Source organism: Bacillus rossius, chromosome 13 (genome assembly GCF_032445375.1).
Source record: "Bacillus rossius redtenbacheri isolate Brsri chromosome 13, Brsri_v3, whole genome shotgun sequence".
NCBI lineage: Eukaryota > Metazoa > Arthropoda > Insecta > Phasmatodea > Bacillidae > Bacillus > Bacillus rossius.
The window spans coordinates 48827698-48847403 of NC_086340.1; the positions used below are offsets into that span (position 1 = coordinate 48827698).

General features: G+C 38.1%; 1 protein-coding gene across 1 annotated transcript in view; it reads right to left on the reverse strand.

Annotated features, from left to right (window-relative positions):
* Positions 1-19706, reverse strand: part of LOC134538555 (proton-coupled amino acid transporter-like protein pathetic) — a 163846-nt gene that overhangs the window by 65916 nt on the left and 78224 nt on the right. Inside the window, exons 6-7 of the mRNA XM_063379977.1 lie at positions 12941-13119; positions 6846-7012 (exon numbers count right to left, since the gene is read on the reverse strand). Coding sequence (XP_063236047.1) covers positions 6846-7012; positions 12941-13119 — 346 coding nt within the window. The remainder of the gene's footprint in view (positions 1-6845; positions 7013-12940; positions 13120-19706) is intronic.

Genomic DNA, 19706 nt, shown 5'->3' on the forward strand with positions numbered 1-19706 from the left:
CATGTTTGAGACGGTGATCATCACAAGCTTGATCAGATTTATTTAATATATCACGTCGTTTCCATCGTTTCGGTCTCAGGACACCGCCACATTCTTCGATCTTGGCAGCTTTAGGTGCTTCATCATAGTCTATGTCTTTGTCAACAGCCTCAGAGTCACTGTAACAATCACCGTAGAAGGAATCGTCTTCACCCAATTTACCGTAATAATTCGATGTTGATGATGTTGAAGTGTCTTCATCGTCTTCATGCTTCCTTTTTAGGAATCCATCATTTTTACAAAGTAGGAAAGATCTACTTGAATTCGGCTGGAATATATTCTCACTTTTCACGTTAAGGATTCTTCCATTGTCTTCATTCTTCCGTAAATCATCAACCTTCTTCAATTTAAGTTCTTTGTCGAGATCGGAAGAGCCAAGAAAATTATTGTCGTAATGCAGATCACTCTTCCTTAGGCTAGTAGATTCATCGTTGTCCTCTAGCTTGTACGCAGGCTTGGCGCTACAAGTTCTGCCATGTCTTTTTAGGCTCTCTCTCCGCGTAAACGACTTGCTACATCGAACGCAACTTATCATATTGCGCAGTGGATTTTTAACACAGTCATTCTTCTCGTGTTGTCTTTTTTCTTTCTCAAGATAAACTCTTTACTGCAAAACTTACACCTATGTTCTTTCGATACAGCGTCAGATCCCAATTTGGAATTCATATTAGTTACTGAGACTAATGCCAGATACCAATTGAGTGTTTTAAATTAGATTCAATACTTAAATAGAAATTTTTTCATATTTCATCAGCGAGAATTAATATATCTCATGCAAAAGTACTTTATACATGTAGTTCTGCTTTTCAACAACAGTTGTCGCCGCATGTTGCTTGCAGGTAAATAATATTTAGTTATTTTATGCGGGATGCGGGATGCTCACTAACGATCGCAAAAGAAGGATGGCTTCGTTAGACTCCAAGGAAAAGGAAGTTCGTCTTGCATGTTGGTGCTCCACAGATGTCTCATGGCGTAATATTAATTTGACTGAGTAATGATATTTGTTAATTCCACCTGATAAAAATATTGCAAGTTTTGATTTAGTAGCAGAAATTATCGAATTAAATGTAACTCCAAATAAAATGACATGTCTCATTAGAACAAAAAAAAATCCATGCAGAGAGCGGTTTCTCAGAATAGTCAGAAACACTTGAAGAAACCACAGGAATGATTGCAAGAACACGGGAAAAACCATCAAAATATTGTCAAGAATAATCAGGAGCACACTGAGAAAACCACTATAATATTAACAATAATAATCGGAAGCACACGGAGAAAACCATCATAATATTGACCAGATTAATCGGAAGCACACAGAGAAAACCACCACATGTTTTCTTTGATAAAATAAAATTACAAGAAAAAATATTTAAAAATAAAAATAAATTAATAAAAAATTTAAAAAAATAAAAAAAATGCATAATATCTGGCTTGTACAAGAACTCTATCTTTGCTCAACAATGATAAGTTTACAAGCTAGCAGAATCTGTTTATGCATTTTTTTTTATTTTTTAAATTTTTTATTAATTTATTTTTATTTTTAAATATTTTTTCTTGTAATTTTATTTTATCAAAGAAAACATGTGGTGGTTTTCTCTGTGTGCTTCCGATTAATCTGGTCAATATTATGATGGTTTTCTCCGTGTGCTTCCGATTATTATTGTTAATATTATAGTGGTTTTCTCAGTGTGCTCCTGATTATTCTTGACAATATTTTGATGGTTTTTCCCGTGTTCTTGCAATCATTCCTGTGGTTTCTTCAAGTGTTTCTGACTATTCTGAGAAACCGCTCTCTGCATGGATTTTTTTTTGTTCTAATGAGACATGTCATTTTATTTGGAGTTACATTTAATTCGATAATTTCTGCTACTAAATCAAAACTTGCAATATTTTTATCAGGTGGAATTAACAAATATCATTACTCAGTCAAATTAATATTACGCCATGAGACATCTGTGGAGCACCAACATGCAAGACGAACTTCCTTTTCCTTGGAGTCTAACGAAGCCATCCTTCTTTTGCGATCGTTAGTGAGCATCCCGCATCCCGCATAAAATAACTAAATATTATTTACCTGCAAGCAACATGCGGCGACATCTGTTGTTGAAAAGCAGAACTACATGTATAAAGTACTTTTGCATGAGATATATTAATTCTCGCTGATGAAATATGAAAAAATTTCTATTTAAGTATTGAATCTAATTTAAAACACTCAATTGGTATCTGGCATTAGTCTCAGTAACTAATATGAATTCCAAATTGGGATCTGACGCTGTATCGAAAGAACATAGGTGTAAGTTTTGCAGTAAAGAGTTTATCTTGAGAAAGAAAAAAGACAACACGAGAAGAATGACTGTGTTAAAAATCCACTGCGCAATATGATAAGTTGCGTTCGATGTAGCAAGTCGTTTACGCGGAGAGAGAGCCTAAAAAGACATGGCAGAACTTGTAGCGCCAAGCCTGCGTACAAGCTAGAGGACAACGATGAATCTACTAGCCTAAGGAAGAGTGATCTGCATTACGACAATAATTTTCTTGGCTCTTCCGATCTCGACAAAGAACTTAAATTGAAGAAGGTTGATGATTTACGGAAGAATGAAGACAATGGAAGAATCCTTAACGTGAAAAGTGAGAATATATTCCAGCCGAATTCAAGTAGATCTTTCCTACTTTGTAAAAATGATGGACTCCTAAAAAGGAAGCATGAAGACGATGAAGACACTTCAACATCATCAACATCGAATTATTACGGTAAATTGGGTGAAGACGATTCCTTCTACGGTGATTGTTACAGTGACTCTGAGGCTGTTGACAAAGACATAGACTATGATGAAGCACCTAAAGCTGCCAAGATCGAAGAATGTGGCGGTGTACTGAGACCGAAACGATGGAAAAGACGTGATATATTAAATAAATCTGATCAAGCTTGTGATGATCACCGTCTCAAACATGAAAGTTACCCTGAGGTTGGTGGTAAAACGGAAGACACCAGAGATCATAATATTTATTATAAAGGTGCAAGGAAGATGGTGGTAGAAGAGAATGATTACACATCATGGAAAGATCCAAACATATTGGTTGACCGGCTAAGACTTCTACATGGTTCGCTTTGTGCAGGAAACTATTCGTGCATCAAAGAAATATCCTTCATACTCAAGGAACTGAGGAATGCTGGCTACATACAATATTGACTTGTTTTACTTGCATTTGTATAATGTAAAGCAATAAAATAAATAATTTAAATTATAAGAATGTAATGTTTTTATTTCTTGTATTATGATTTCTTACTAAGACTTAGATCTCGTAACTTGTGCTTCCTTTTTGCCTTTTTTAGTTGATGGAGCTTCCAAATGTGCTTCCTTATTCGATGATGCATCCAAAATGTGCTGCCTTTTCGTTGGCGGTGCTTCCAAATGTGCTGCCTTTTCGTTGTCGGTGCTTCCAAATGTGCTGCCTTTTCGTTGTCGGTGCTTCCAAATGTGCTGCCTTTTCGTTGTCGGTGCTTCCAAATGTGCTGCATTTTCGTTGTCGGTGCTTCCAAATGTGCTGCCTTTTCGTTGTCGGTGCTTCCAAATGTGCTGCTTTTACGTTGTCGGTGCTTCCAAATGTGCTGCCTTTTCGTTGTCGGTGCTTCCAAATGTGCTGCCTTTTCGTAGTCAGTGCTTCCAAATGTGCTGCCTTTTCGTAGTCGGTGCTTCCAAATGTGCTGCCTTTTCGTTGTCGGTGCTTCCAAATGTGCTGCCTTTTCGTTGTCGGTGCTTCCAAATGTGCTGCCTTTACGTTGTCGGTGCTTCCAAATGTGCTGCCTTTACGTTGTCGGTGCTTCCAAATGTGCTGCCTTTTCGATGACGGTGCTTCCAAATGTGCTGCCTTTTCGTAGTCGGTGCTTCCAAATGTGCTGCCTTTTCGTTGATGGTCCTTCTATTTTTAATGTTGTTTTGAATCTAGTATTATTGTAAATGGTTCTTGATTTGACTAGCGTATTGTTCCATACGGTGCATGTATATATAAGCGAGCTCTAGACAACAGGATGCTTAGTTTGTTACTGTCGTCGACGGTGTAAGGATCACCTAGATTATTTCATCTGGTGCATAAGTCGCGTAATTACCTGTTCTTGAGAACTCGATGGCATCTTTACCGACTTTAACGCCGAACTCGATGGACGTTGTACCATCGTCTACGGGAACCATGACGTCAGCGTCGACGATGGTGGAGCAGATCCCGTTGGCAACGTCGATGTCAACACTGGAGGAGACTTCAACAGACGTGGTACCGCCAGCAGAAGATAGCTTAATGACTACTGAGCTGGATGTGCAGGAAACCACGACGATCGACGATACGACCTCAATGGAGACTTCAATGGATGCCGAATCGACAACAACTAACGAACATCGGTGCTGTTACTGCGACAAGATTTTCTCAAACAACAGCAATGCTCGGCGGCACGAGAGGAGCGAATGTGCCAAGAACCTATATCGTAAAATGTTTGTTTGTGAGAAATGTCATAAGCAGTTTGCCAGAAAAGATAATATGAAAACGCACATGAAGGCATGCAAAGGTCCTGCTGTGCGGCAGAAAGTAAAGGTTTCGGCGCAACAACGATGCATTGATGTTCATAAGAGAATGCCTGGAAATGGTGCAACTACGGCAACGTCAGTACCTGGATCGGGTCTGAAAGGTTCGTCTTCATTACCACGGTATCCTTGCAGCTACTGTGATACGTCGTTCGCATTTGCTCATGATGCACGAAGACATGAGCGGAGCAAATGCACGAAGAATCCATCTCGCATAAAGTTTCGATGTGATGAGTGTCATGAATGGTTTACTCGAATTGATAATTTGCGACGACATGCGAAAATCTGTAAAGGTGAAGTCCGTGTGCCTACTGCTGAACTACCTGCAGAAATTTCGACTCCTCGGTTTAGGTTGAAGGCTCGTGAGCGTACAAGCAAGAAAACCGATGTCCAGCAACCGATTGGTATGACGTCTGAACAGGAAAATAAACCTAAGACTGTGTTCGGCGCTTTACAAGTGAACGATAATGGCTTCTACTTGGCGCAGTCTGCATTTCGTGGAACATTGATGGACTACTATTATTTAAATACGTTAGGTGAGTCGAAAGACATTTGTAATTTTCTTGATGATATCAGAGAGTACATAATCAATCAGCTTACTGATGATGTAGCAACAAACGGACCTTTGAAATATAACTTGTGGTTGGACTGTATATATGGAAAGCCATATCCGTTCGATGACAAAGTGAAGAAGTGTGCATTCAAGACATCGGCTGCAGTAATTTACAGTTCTAACGATGTGAAGCAAACTGTTAAAAACGGTATCCAGAAACTCTTTCAAGAAGAGGTGGACTATGTCTGTAAAGGTTCTGGCTGGACTCTGTCTAGTATAAACCGATTGGAGCTAAGAATTAGTCATTTCACACCGCTGCGGAACTAAATGATTATAAGATTGCTGGCTTTCGCAAATGATCCTGTAGTAGAATAGAAATTATGTAATAAATATTATGTTTGTAAAAGAACTTGTGGTGTTTAATTCCTCGAACCTGTTACTATTATGTTAAATTGATGTTATATTTAATTTTTTTTGCATCGTCCTAGATCGTACCAAGGACCTTAGTCGACCTAATCGATCAGTATATAGATTACAAATTTATTTAATGAATTTTGGAATTTTTCCCGAATTTCTAGCTAAATAATTATGGATTTTCAAGATGGCGGCCAAATGACAATATGCCGGGTGTCACAGCAATAATAAATGATTACTGCACTCTAGCGGATAAGAATTAAACTAACATGGCGTCAGCGTACTTTCGCCGACGATACACTGATGATGGCTTCCAGCAGACGAGGACAAGATGGCGGACATGACGTCATACTACCTGACGATATATATATGCTTTGAAAAAAAAGTGGAGGGAGTCAGTATGCCTGCAGCCACCGCGGGGGATGGATCGGTCGCCATTTTTATTTTTTTGCACTCGTCGGGTTTGAACCGAGGACTCCGAGCTCCGTGTTGTAAATGTTTGTTTTTTAAATATTTTATTAAAAATTTTATTATTTCATTCCAAGATGGCCGCCGGGGTCAAGGTCAAAGGTCAAGGTCAAGTCCTGATAGAGGCTTAACTGAGGCTTGAGTTAAGGATGCTTAAGCCTCTTTAAGGACATTTCTAGCCGCTGGGATTTTTACGGACTAAAACGGGAAATTTTCCCTCGAAACGGGAATTTTTCCCTCGAAAACGGGAAATTTTTTCTTAAAACGGGAAATTTTGTGTCATTTTGAGGCATTTTTGAGGAATTTTGAGGAATTTTTGCCGCCCGTGACGTCACAAATCCAATATGGCGGACCGGCTCTCGGCTCCACAGCCTGAAGCCTGATCTAGTACCGCCATTTACATACTACTCCCAATGTACCAGGTTAACCATCTTTTGAAAACAAAATTTTTATATGATTTACATGATGCTATGAACATAAATACTATATTTATGATCGAGATTTCTGTCGCGGCCTATTTTTTTCGCGCTGACATCATAGATGTGTCAACATAATTGGTAAAAAATCTTTGTCTCGTTCTGTCGTGCTATTGTGATTGCAGAATGACAGCAAGTCCGTCCCATCCGCATTTAGATCGTGCTGATCCACAGATAAGTTGATTATGATTGGTTAGAAAAATATATATTCGCGGACGTACATCACATAGAATCTTCCACATTGATATAATTCCCTCATAAACTGTTAGGTAAAGTAACCAATACTGTTCAGATAATGAAAAATACGAAATCTTTCCTTACCTGTTATCACAACAAGAATTGTCCTCAAAATGTATTCGGCGATTATCTGGTTATTGGGGAACTTGTCCTTTATACCTACCCATGCAATCTCCAGTGTGACAAAGAACTGAAGTCCGTAAGTCAGGAAGATACCAAGTCCAATAAATACTTTTACGACCTGAGCTTTTCTGAAATAAAAATAGACAAAACTTATAAAATACGATTATGCCTAAAGACAACTTCACACAAAAATTTCGCAGTGCAAAACTATGTAATCAAAATACTCGAATTTTAAATAGTCATGAAGACTGATGTCGGTAGTAAATATGAAAAATAAAATCGTATGATTTTAGATGTGTATGTTAAATGATGAATGTTTAGGGTGTATATAGCCATTTGCTACCGGCCAGTAATCTCCCTGGAATTGGACCTGACATCTGCAGGAGATGGAGGTGGGAGTTAATGGCCCTGTGGGACAAGGGGAGGTCGACTGAAGTGTCGGAGCTGTTGCCAGCCTTAGTTATCTTAGGCTGATCCAAGTCCATGGAAAGGGTGCAACGATGCGAAAATTTAGCCTCTCGGCACCAATGCCTTCTCGTGGCACCAGTCGTTTCCACTAAAAGAGGCCAGGCATATCCCAGCCTCATGCATCCTCAACTGTCTAAATGGGTACCAGAAATAGTGAATGGGCGGACAACAGCAGATGCGATTGAAATGTTTCTGGTGGGGGTGGGGGGATCGACTGCTGAGCCCTGGTAACGGTTGGGTGCCCAAAACCTGTCTCACTGTGAAGAGACCAAGGTTAACAAGGTAATAGATAGGTTGGGAGATACAGTTGGTAGTTCGGTCGGGATCGGTGGACTCATCCGAGGTTCGCTGAGGTGCTCCTACATTCCGACAGCTAGTGGTTTATTCTAGCAGTTGGTAGCGAACTGTCTACAACTCACAAGTGTCACTAAAAGTTGGTAGTAGTGTATGATGATCCTTTGAAGTGAATGAATCCCTGCTGAGATGTTCTCTGTCGGCCCAGGATCGAATTGGGTAGGTTAGGTTTCACACTTGGTTGTGGTGCTATTGTTGCTTGGAGCAAGCCTGGAGAGTTTTCTACACCTGAGAAGAGCTGACGTAGTGAGCGATGTTCCAGCTCCGGTACTAGTCTGGAAAGCTAGGAGAGGTTGGATAGGCCTTCACGGGACCATGGGTTTTCTGGGTGATTGAGGAGTCCCAGGAAGAAATGGTAGATTGGGGGTAGGCGCCAGCAGTACTGGGTCTAAGGGTTCAGGACACACTTAACTGCCTGCTTAGCTAAGCGATCTGGGGGGTTCCTGAGGGCATAACTGCTGGGATGTGTGGCCTCAGGCTGTCGATGTAGCAGGGGCTGTAACAACTTTCCTGATTACAACTGGGAGGAGTGTAGCTCCTTCTGGATGCAGGTAACACCGTATCCATCAAAAGATCTGGACTGGGATAAGACCAGTAAAACCTAGTATGGTGCAGCCAGCTTATATAGGTGTGAAGGGCTGGTACAGTGGGTTGGTACTGGCTGGGCCTGGTCAGCTTTAGGCCAGTGCTTCCTATTTAGGAAAGATCCGGCAGGTACAATCTTGATGTAAGGAAGAATGTCCCCAGTTCCCGAACAGTGATGCTGGTTCTCGGACTGTGTGTATGTATATATACTATATATATATATATATATATATATATATATATATATAAGATCGGGACTGTTTTGAATTGACATTTGTTATCCGGACCCTGCCTATTGGTGCACAAGCCGAGAGATCCAGTCTTGATTCACTTACAGACCGAAGATAGCCTGAAAACTTGGTCAGTAACCTCAGTAGAAATATGAATGACAGCACAAAAGATTTATTGCTCAGGCTGGTTGGCCAAAAAGCCTATAACACTGCAGGGTATGTTGCAAAATCATATTGCAATTCTACCATAAATTTTAAGGTAACACAATATTTTTTTTTTAGCGAAATTACATCAGCTATGAGTCTAATGGGATCTTAGCTCCATCTCAAAAGTTCAAGGATCACGGGCTCTTGCCATTATCTCTAACATTGTCAATTCCTTTAATTGTGTCTATTTTAGGTTTAATTTGGCATATGTGGTTACATTCTTACAGTTAACATATTCCTTTATTTTTATGAGGTTAGGAAATGTCATTATATGGCATGGTGTGAGGGAAGTAATTTTTTTAATTTCGCTCTTGCCATGTTGTTCCACATAAAAACATTGCGGAAATGGTGCTTGATAATATCAGATGATATTTAGTAAATGTTAATTAGAATATATGTCATTAAAAACACTTACTTCCATGAAATTCAGTCATTTAAAACTGTTTCCACAATGCAAACACTACACATCAGTCAATGTTTTGGGTGTATAACCAATATGGCACAACAGTTAGCTGAGGGAGGGAAAATGGCTTCACACACTTATTACCATGCAATCACTCTTTATTTTAGACAAAGTTTTTAGTATTTCCCATTGTGTGAAAGAATATTCTCATCGCAGTTAAACAAAAAAATAATTGGTCAGGAATTTTTGTAAATCACTTAAGTTTGTCTTGGCTGCAGGTCTTTCGAAAAATATTTTTTGTGATTCTACTTCCCAAATTTGTATATGGCAATCCCAGACATTGCACCAATCATATGAGTCGTATAGTTCCAAAACCTGCCTTTTCCACTTTTGGTGTTTTTACAATAATCAAGGAAAACGTATTCATATTGATCACACAATAAATTTAGCAAGATTTGTGTTTATATCAAAATAAAATGAATCAAAGGGCAGTTTTTTCAAAGCTAAATGTTCAAAAAATGTTAATTGTGAGCATTATAATGAAATCAAAATTGAAGAAGGCATGTTTTGGAATTAACAGTGGTGTTAGGAAACTTTTGGAATAAACACACATGGATATGACAGCTTTTGAAAATAACAAGAAAACTTAAATTTTCAGATTTAGGTTTTGAGGTGTTTTGAAAATACAAAATTTGAAGTTGTAATCAAGAAATACGTATCTCTATAGACATGACGATGTTACAATTACATGCAATTAAATATCTTATACATAAATATTACTATAAAATACAGTTACAGTCTGTCAAACAAATGTAGCTTAAAATAAAAGCACTTTCAATGTTACACTTTCATTGTAAAGAATATACATATTTAAAAAATATTTATATTCTCAAATCGTTTTCTTCATAGCCACCTTCACAAAACTCGTGCTCCTGGTATGAACAATCCTCAAACTCATTATTACCACTATCTAAATTCTTGTAAAATGAAAGCACTGGCAGGTTTTGCCACAAATCTCCAAAATGTTTTTCAAGCAACTTATAAACATCTTTTACCTTCTCCTTTTTTATTCTGTTTTTGCAGAATGGGAGCACTGAGGCGCTAATTTCTTGTACTGAATTATGTTTCTTAACAATGGACCTATTAACACATAAAATGTCACTTCTGTATGCTTCTTCTCCCCTGACAAGCACTAAAGAGCTTTTCTTAGACTTACTGAGGATAATACGTTTACTAGGTTTGAATTTGAAGTGCCATTTCCCAGGTGGTAGTTGGACGTCACTCACAGCTGTTTTCCAATCATAGACTGGGCATTCGGCAGAACCTAGGCAATGTAAAGTTCCATGGTCAGAAAATATCTGCATGTATTCACATGGTTCAATTATCGTATCCTTCCGTTTAATCACTTTCTCAATACGAGCAAACACTCGATCTGCAGGCATGAAAGAATGACCTGTCACGGGAAATATAAGTTCAATGGTATTCACATTTTTTGGTGCCTTAGAAAGAAGCCACTTTGAAAGCATTCCGACGATAATACCATTCTTGTTTTGTCCCCCGCACCCATCTGCAAATAACCTAACCTTATTTACAGAAGGATCCACAGGATATGAACATAAATTATGATATACAGCACTTGCTATTTCATTCGCACCTTTAGGATGATCCTTTTCAGTCCAACAATAAACAAATACATTCCCTTTATCCAGTGTGTCTCGAGATGATCCTCTGCAAACAGTAAAATTAAATATAAATATTTGTCGACTATAGTACGCTGACTGGTCTGGTACTTTAGGCAAAACATGATTTTTCTGGCAGTCATATGACAGAACAAGCGTTTCCTCATTTTTCTCTTTCAAAAGCTGAAAAAATGCTTTAGCTCGCATTGAATGTACTCGCTTCTTAATTATCAGCTCAGATTTATTTTCACTGTCGTGGCAACGTTTAATTTGCTCTGTTAACTGAAGACACTGAGAGCAAACGTCCATTGCCGGCTGGCCAAAACCTATATTGAAGTTTCTATGAACATAATTCCTGAAAAAAAGATTTTGTTACTTTCAAACTTACTTCAGTGCACTGGGTATTATACATTCTCCACAGTTTATTGATCGACAAATCGCTTGGTAAATAATGCCTATTGCTTTTACCTCTGCAGTAGTGGGATTCAAGTGGTTTTAATTGCTCAATAAATTGTGCAATAGATTTGCGCTTTGGTTCATAAGCTTTCGACCTGGTGTCCCCACCTCGGCGTTCATTCAACACCTCACATTTCATGAAATGCTTCTTACAAATGTTTTGTACTCTTGTCTTTTTAACTCCTAAAATGCCTAAAAATGTCTTTTGGCAGACAGGAATCTTACCAGGTTCTCCTGGTCTCAATGTTGCCTTCTTAACGTAATACGTTATTGATATACCTTTACGTGAACTTCCTTCTTTTACTGCCCTTTTTCTTTTCGGCAACGATGCACTGCAGTTCTTAATAATAATATAATCCTGTACAAGTTTATTTGGTGTCTTGTAGAAAAGAGCATTGAAATGATTTACATCCCTTTTTGTCAATGTGCAGCACTTGTATGCGTTTGATTTGTGACCACATTCGGGCTGCTTTGGTGGACACTTGGACGTGTATCTGAAAATAAATGACATTTTTAGAGTTGTAAAATTGCAAATGTAATAAGTATTTATATTCTTTATAGTTATATTTATATTAATGTTTTATAATGTGATTTTTCAAAACAAAAGCTTGCAAATAATATTTCACCCATTGGTGGCGACAATACTTACCTTTATACTTTCTTTATGTTTTTTATCCACTTTGCAGGATCTCTTGTTCTCTTCCTCCCCCGTTCTGTAGTTTTGATGACAGAAACATCTAGTTCAGAATGTGTGTCAATTATGTGAGATTTATGAAGAAAAACACTATTTAATCTACATCACAGCACAAACTTCTTTCAGATATAACTCAGGAGCACAGGAACACATGATTTCTTTTCTGCAACAAATGAATGTGATAAATTCGAATACAGCCAGAATGTACAGCCTAGAAAAGAAAAATTATTAAAAATACAATTGTTCTGAACCATTGGTAGTTTCATAATAATAATCTTTAAATAGGCATGTTTTGGAACAGAAATGGATATGGCAGACTTCTAAAAATGAGGATAAAGCAGCATTTGGAATAAATTGAAGTAGGCATGTATTGAAACTAATTTAGAAAGGAGAAGGCAGTTTTTGGAAAAAAAACTTAGATTTGCTATGGTGTTTAAAATAGGAATAGATTTTTTTTGGTATAATCTGACAACATCAAAGGATGCGAATTCAAAAACAGAAGGTGCCAGTACCACTAACTCATTTTGTGATTTTTGGGGAGAAGGCAGGTTTTGGAACTATACGACTCATATACTACTTGATGTAAATAAATAGCAATACAGGACCATATTATATGATTTTTGTGCGAAAAATCTGTCATTTTGACACAAGTGTTCAATATGAGGCAGAATATGTGGGCACTATCACCAACACTATGGTAGAAGAAATATAAAAAACTTGCCTATTTTTTTATTAAAATTTTTTTTTGTGCCTTAAACTTATCGTGAAAATAAACCTCCAATGCTTAAAATTCCTAATAAAAGTGAAAATGTTATGTCATGAGATGAAAAAAATTAAAAATATAAAATTTTAAAAATAATAGTAGTGTCACATCTTGCCACCAGGTCATTTGTCGCATGCTTGTCTGTGTTGATAGCATAAAGCTGTCCAGTATTGGTTTATTTTCAATTTGCCCAAGGTTGGTATTTGCCTGTACTCACACATCTTTCCCGGGTAGGTTTAGTGTTATGCTCCCCTCTACTTCATCTCCATATCTGAGGTAGCCAAGGAAGCCAATCAGGATGTACACCAGTGCAATGCCAGCTGTACCGGTGCTTAATATCCCAGTCAAGCCCAGCAAGCTCTTCGGTGTTTTCATATTGTTTTCAAGAGGCATCACCTAATTCAGACAGTTTCATTACTGAAGGCTTGGTCTCATGCCATTGTGAAAATTTTTCTTAATATAGTCATTGTTTTTTTTAAGACTTTATAAACATTTAATTAGATACCTCCCTGGCATTTGAGACCGAGCCTTAACAAGGTTAAAATTCCCTCATTAAACATATACATTATTTTTGTTACAGGCTTCAGAAGCATAGGCGTGCGCAGGACTTCAGTAGTGGTGGTGCCATATTACACAACAGCCCTATCATTCACGGACCCGGAAAAATTTGGATTTGAAAGCGCAAAATGGTGCTATTTAAGGTGTTTCCGAACAAAAACATTAAATACACAGATGTAAAAATTTTAACATTTTTTTATGACAAATTATGGCTTTGAACGTTATAATCGCCAGGAAAACTACTAAACTATTTACAGTTTTAAGCTTTGTTGCGCCATAAAGTAAATTGCACAAATTGTTTGCACGGAATTCATGCTTGTGGCTTTGAAAAACCGTACTTATGTTTTCTGAAGACGCGAAATAAATGCTAGAAAAAAACATTCTCAAATGTTAAGTTTCAAAATAAAAAAACCAAGGGAGTTTTTGTAACATACCTCAAATATGTAAAATATTAAAATAATAAAAATACACAAATAAGAGTGGGCAAAAGTTTTAACTTTTGGAATACAACAAAAATGTTTTGTCGGCGACTGTAAATAAGTCATCGAGTAATCCTTTTCGGGATTGGCCTTTTTAATTTTAATCACCCATTTATACATCATACAGACAGAGATAACAGCTATTAACGAACCATAACAACTGTCAACTAGTGAAAATAAAATGATAATTAATTAATGAGTGATCCACATAACAAACACAGGCTGTACTCGTGTAGCCTACTCATTAGAACAGTAAACTGATGAGTAAACAGTAAAAGTAAACACTACACAGTAGTGCTACCTGGCGGACGGCGGCTATTATTCCGTGCGCCTGCCGAGTGGAGTGAACAGTGGACACCGAGCGTGCATTCTATGTAATTCGAGGAGAACTAAGAGAAGTTTTTACATTTCAGAAGTTTCGTAGCCGCGGCCCGCGTGTACAACACAAGTAATTGCACCGTGCTTGTTTCTGTGTGTAAAGTTGGTTCGATTGATAATTGATATAGGTACTGATAGCGTTATGAGCACATATCTGTAACTCTACACGATTGGAAAACATATTTTTTTGGAAATAATACGGTTTTTTGTAAGTATGTATTATTTCTGCTTGTAAAAAATAAAATAACGTTAACCCTAATGGTGGTGCCAAGGCACCTGTGGCACCTACCGTGCGCACGCCTATGATCAGAAGGTGATTATTTATGATGAGGAACACATGAAAAAGTTAACTGATATTTTGTCCTACCTCGATCCATAAAGGTGGTAGACTGTAGGAGGGATTAGGTCATGAGGGGCGGGTTACTTGTTCCTTGTGGTACCATGCTGAACTCCAGCTGATAGTAACGGGATGTGTGACACAATGCATATGTACTGTGCCCTACTTTCCTTCTTTGTCCTCACATCTTCGCATTGTCTCCCAGTTACTATAGATGTCTCTGTATAGCATGCATCTCATCAACCTTGCTACACCAGTTGCCTTCCTACAATGCACGCATCCTTCTCATGTCAGTAATCCTTCTGGGGGCATCTTCCTTGTTTATGGTTAGAGATAGGTCAAAATATAAGTTATATTTTTTTTATGAACCTTACCCTTGAACAATTTCCTCTTAAAGATTTTGTACCGATAATGTTAGTGACTGCTATTATGTATGAGTAACTCTAAAATAGCGGCGCCCAGCTTATTGCTTCCTTCCCGCAGAGTATGAACTTCACAGGCGCTGCGATCGTGCATTCTCTCAGCCAGTGGAGTGATGCCAAATGTATGCGACATTAAAATTTGCGCTTTATTGTTTGCACCGGTAACGTTGCAGTATGGCGTAGCTGGGAATTTGTACCCAGAAATTGTGTGTTTTTGCACTTCCTGCTATGCATTAAATTTATGCTCAGAAATTTGTGATATAGAGTCATGTACTCTGGGCACCAGAACTCAGAGGGTGCCAGATTTGAAAGAGTTAGCACATGTCTTATAAAATAATTAAGTGGAATTAAGTAACTCCATACTTCAGGTGAAATTAAGACTAGATCCAGGTCTTTTAAGGTATTGTTGAACTCGAGTATACATTATATATTTGAGTTCAATAATGCCCACATAAGTAGGCAGATCTAACATAAAACAAACCAGGCATACATTTTGGGTTGTAAAGAGATTCAAACAGTTTGCTACTGGAACTCGCGTTAGTTTGCCTTTATATGAAAAGAGTAGAAGGTGATAAGGCAATATAAAATTTGTTGAGGTAACATTGACCGTACTTATAATGCAAAAATATAAGGATTGAAAAGTACAACCCTACCAAAAATTTATAACAGAAAACAACAGAAAATACAACAGAAACCAACTGAAATACAATAGGATACAACAGGATTTTCTGTTGTATTTAATGCGGGAATTGGCCGCTTTCTGTTGGTTTCTGTTGTAAATCTTAGTGTATTTCAGTGGTTTCTATTGGTTTTTGTTGCAAAACATTCTAATGGATTCTGTTGTTTTCTGTTGCAAAGAGTTCTGTTGGTTTCTTTTGCATTTCAGTGTTATTCAAAATATTCTGTTGGGTTTTGTTGTTTTATGTTGTAAAGAGTTCTGTTGGTTTTGGTTGTATTCCAGTGTTTTTCATTGTATTCTGTTGGGTTGTGTTGTTTTCTGTTGCAAAGAATTCTGATGGTTTCTGTTGTATTCCAGTGTTATTCAATGTATTCTGATGTTTTTTGTTGTTTTCTATTGCAAAAATTCTGTTGGGTTCTGTTATAGTCTAGTATTTTCAATGTATTCTGTTGGGTTTTGTTTGTTTCTGTTGTATCCCTGTGTTTTTCATTGTATTCTGTTGAGTATTGTTGTTTTCTGATACAAAAGGTTCTGTTGGTTTCTATGGCATTCCAATGTGTTTCATTGAATTCTGTTCGGTTTTATTGTTTTATGTTGCAAAGAGAGAGCTGTCTAGGCTTGTATAGCCCGCATGATATATACATTTCCCTTCTACAATCGTTCATGTTACAACTTTACATATTGCTATCCCTTTGGATGTTTTGCATTTACATTATTATTTACAAGGCTACGAAACATACTTACACTACACACTTAATAATCTTCATAAATATTTACAATCATAACATGTCTTAACATAACTATAATACATTGTCTGTTTATATTTTACAACTGCCATCTGGTGACGAGTGGTATTCCAGTGTTTTTCATTGTATTCTGTTGTTTTTTTTTTTTTTGTTTTCTGTTGCAAAGAGTTCTGTTGGTTTCTGTTGTATTCCAGTGTTGTTCATTGTATTCTGTTGGGTTTTTGTTGTTTTATGTTGCAGAGTGTTCTGTTGGTTTCTGTGGTATTCCAGTGTTATTCACTGTATTATATTGGGGCTTGTTGTTTTCTGTTGCAAAGAGTTCTGTTGGTTTAGGTTGTATTCCAGTGTTTTTCATTGTATTCTGTTGGGTATTGTTGTTTTCTGTTGCAAAGAATTATGTTGGTTTCTGTTATATTCTAGTGTTTTTCATTGTATTCTGTTGGGTTTTGTTGGTTTCTGTTGTATTCCAGTGTTTTTCATTGTATTCTGTTGTTTTGCTGATAATTTTGAAGCACATATGTAAAGTCTAATTACCATCACCATGTATCCCGTACATTAATATTGATATAATATCAATAGGTAAAAGTTCTGTATCGCGTATCCAAGATTATCACTTGGCCCTGTACATTTTGATCCCCCGTTACCTGAAAAAGATTATAATTTCTTTTATACGTCACATTAGGTGCTATCGGACGTAACACGTTGGCAATTCGCGCCTCCATACTGCTAAAAAAAATCCCTGCAAGGATTAACGCTTGGGCTTGGGTACACAGTAGGGACTCGCGTATTTTTTGTTATTATTTACGTTGCATCAAGTAAAACAACAAAGCATATTTTTTATTTGGATATATTAAAGCAATGTAACATAAATAACAACAAACAAAAATTTACATTTTCCCTACTGTGCATCCAAGCCCAAGCGTCAATCCTTGACGCAAGCCTTAATGTTCAATCAATTTTATCTATAACCCCTAAATATATATTAAAAGAAATCATAATTCTTGCCAATTTCTTTATTCACTTTCGAAGCAAACAAATGTCTCATTCGTAACCTTGCAGTGTGTCCCAGCCTGTACAAGAGAGTGAGCCATAAAAATGTGTTAAATAGTTAATGAAAAATGTATTTAGAGAAATGTTATTATCCAATGGTAATTTTACACTAATCAAACTCGGGAAATAAAATATGTAAACGATAAACAGAAACGTTTTTCTTAAATGCCAAAAATTATGTGGGTAATGCCGATCAGTGATGGGAAATGTTGACATCGTACGGCCGAAGGCCACCCCAAAGCCCGACCTGCACCCGCCAGTACTCGGCTCCGCTAACGGAAAGCACCCCTAGCCATGGCCCACCTGAGTCAAGTGAGCGGACTGCAGCCCAAGGAAGAGAATAGCGAACCATTTTAATTACGCATGCAACGCACTCCACGTGCCTACAAAATTCCCCACACAATAATAAAGTAATCAAAAACAAACAAAAGCCCCTAATTAATAAAGTGCGACGTAGGAGTGCCCGGGTCACTCACGTGTAGTTTTCTACTAAAACAGCTGTGAGTGCAACCCTTGCGGCCTTCAGCCTAAATTCAGTAGTGAAACGTGCGACGTAACGCAAACCACCCCAAATTAGCATTATCATTCGCCACTGGAGTAGTTATCAAGAAACAGACAGTCTCCAGCTTGACTCTAATATTCAAACTTATTTTAGACAAACTTATGAAATGTCAATTCTAAAACATTTATAGATATTAAGTTAATCATTAAGTTTTATTATTATGTGAATTTAGAGCCATTTAAATTTAGTTAATTATATAGATTTTTACGAATAACGGAACTTTATAAACTCTGGCGCGACAGGGAGCTCACCCCTCCCCTCGCGCCAGGGCAAGACACCAGTACAGCGCGACTCGCGGACCGGGACGGACGCACGTCCCACGGGGAGCCAGCATCTCTTTGTTTCACCGAACGTCCATCTGGTAATTATAGTCACAACCAAAACCTTTTTTTTAATACTCCCCGTGTGCGCCCGGTCCTTTTCCGGTGTAGGGCCTAACCCAGCCGCGTCAATTTAACACGCCCCACACAAAGCATTACGTGGGGCCGTGCAGTATACGGTACGGGCCGTCTCCCGCCACCCCAGAACTTTATTTAATCGCCCAGTGCACAGGCACAGGCTACATTCAAGCTTAAACGTGTTTTTAATTTAGTAGAGAGCCGTGGTCCGCACAGGTGGGCCCGCACGTCGCAAGTTACAGATTACGAGATTAGCCGATGCTAATCGAACGCTCTCCCTCGACTGCAACTGGCGTGAGGACTTAAGTAAACGCACGTAGAGGCACGCAGGTGTCCCTCTCAGATAACGTGTGCAGTGTAATTGTGTATGTAAAAGCACCACAGAGTGCTGTTTTGTCAAGTGTAATTGTAAAAATAGTGTAATCAAAACTTCTACGTGTTCCGACGCCTCATTGGCAGTCATGTAACGCCGAGTAAACCTCGCGCCCAATGTAATGAACCAGTGTAAATCGTGAACAATAAAAAGTCCACCCCGCACCTCCCGTGCGCGACGTGCGACCCGTAGAACAACCAGAACAGTGTATGTAAATTAACCTAAACAACCCAACCTAATCAGGAAACAAATTCCATCACCGCCGACGGTTCTAGCGGACCACGCTGGGGCAACGAACCCACGACCATCACACGGTTAGACACCGAGCTAGCCTGGCGCCCTCCCGGAAAAGAAATCTCTAAGAAAGCCAGCCACCCCGCTAGGACCTGCGCCCGACCTCGAACACGAGACTGCGGCGGACGGCAATGTGATCACTGTTATCGGCATTACCTCCGAAGGCATCCGCCATGAAACAGGTTATGTACAAGGAAAAACAAAATTATACAAAAATCACTAAAGAACAGTAATAAAAACAAAAAAAACCAACAAAACCCAACAGAATGCAATGAAAAACACTAGAATACAACAGAATTCTTCGCTACAGAAAACAACAAAACCCAACAGAATACAATGAATAACACTGGAATATAACAGAAACCAACAGAACTCTTTGCAACAGAAAACATCAAAACCCAACAGATTACAATGAGAAATACTAGAAAACAACAGAATCCAACAAAACTCTTTGCAACAGAAAACAAAAGAATACAATGAAAAAAACTATAATACAACAGAAACCAACAGAAATACTTGCACCAGAATACAACAGAACCCAACAGAATACAAGGAGAAACACTCAAATAGACCAGAATCAAACAGAACTCTTTGCAACAGAAAACAACATAATCCAATGAGAAACACTAAAATACAACAGAATCCAACATAATTCTTTGCTACAGAAAACAACAGAATACAATGAAAAACACTAGGATACAATATAA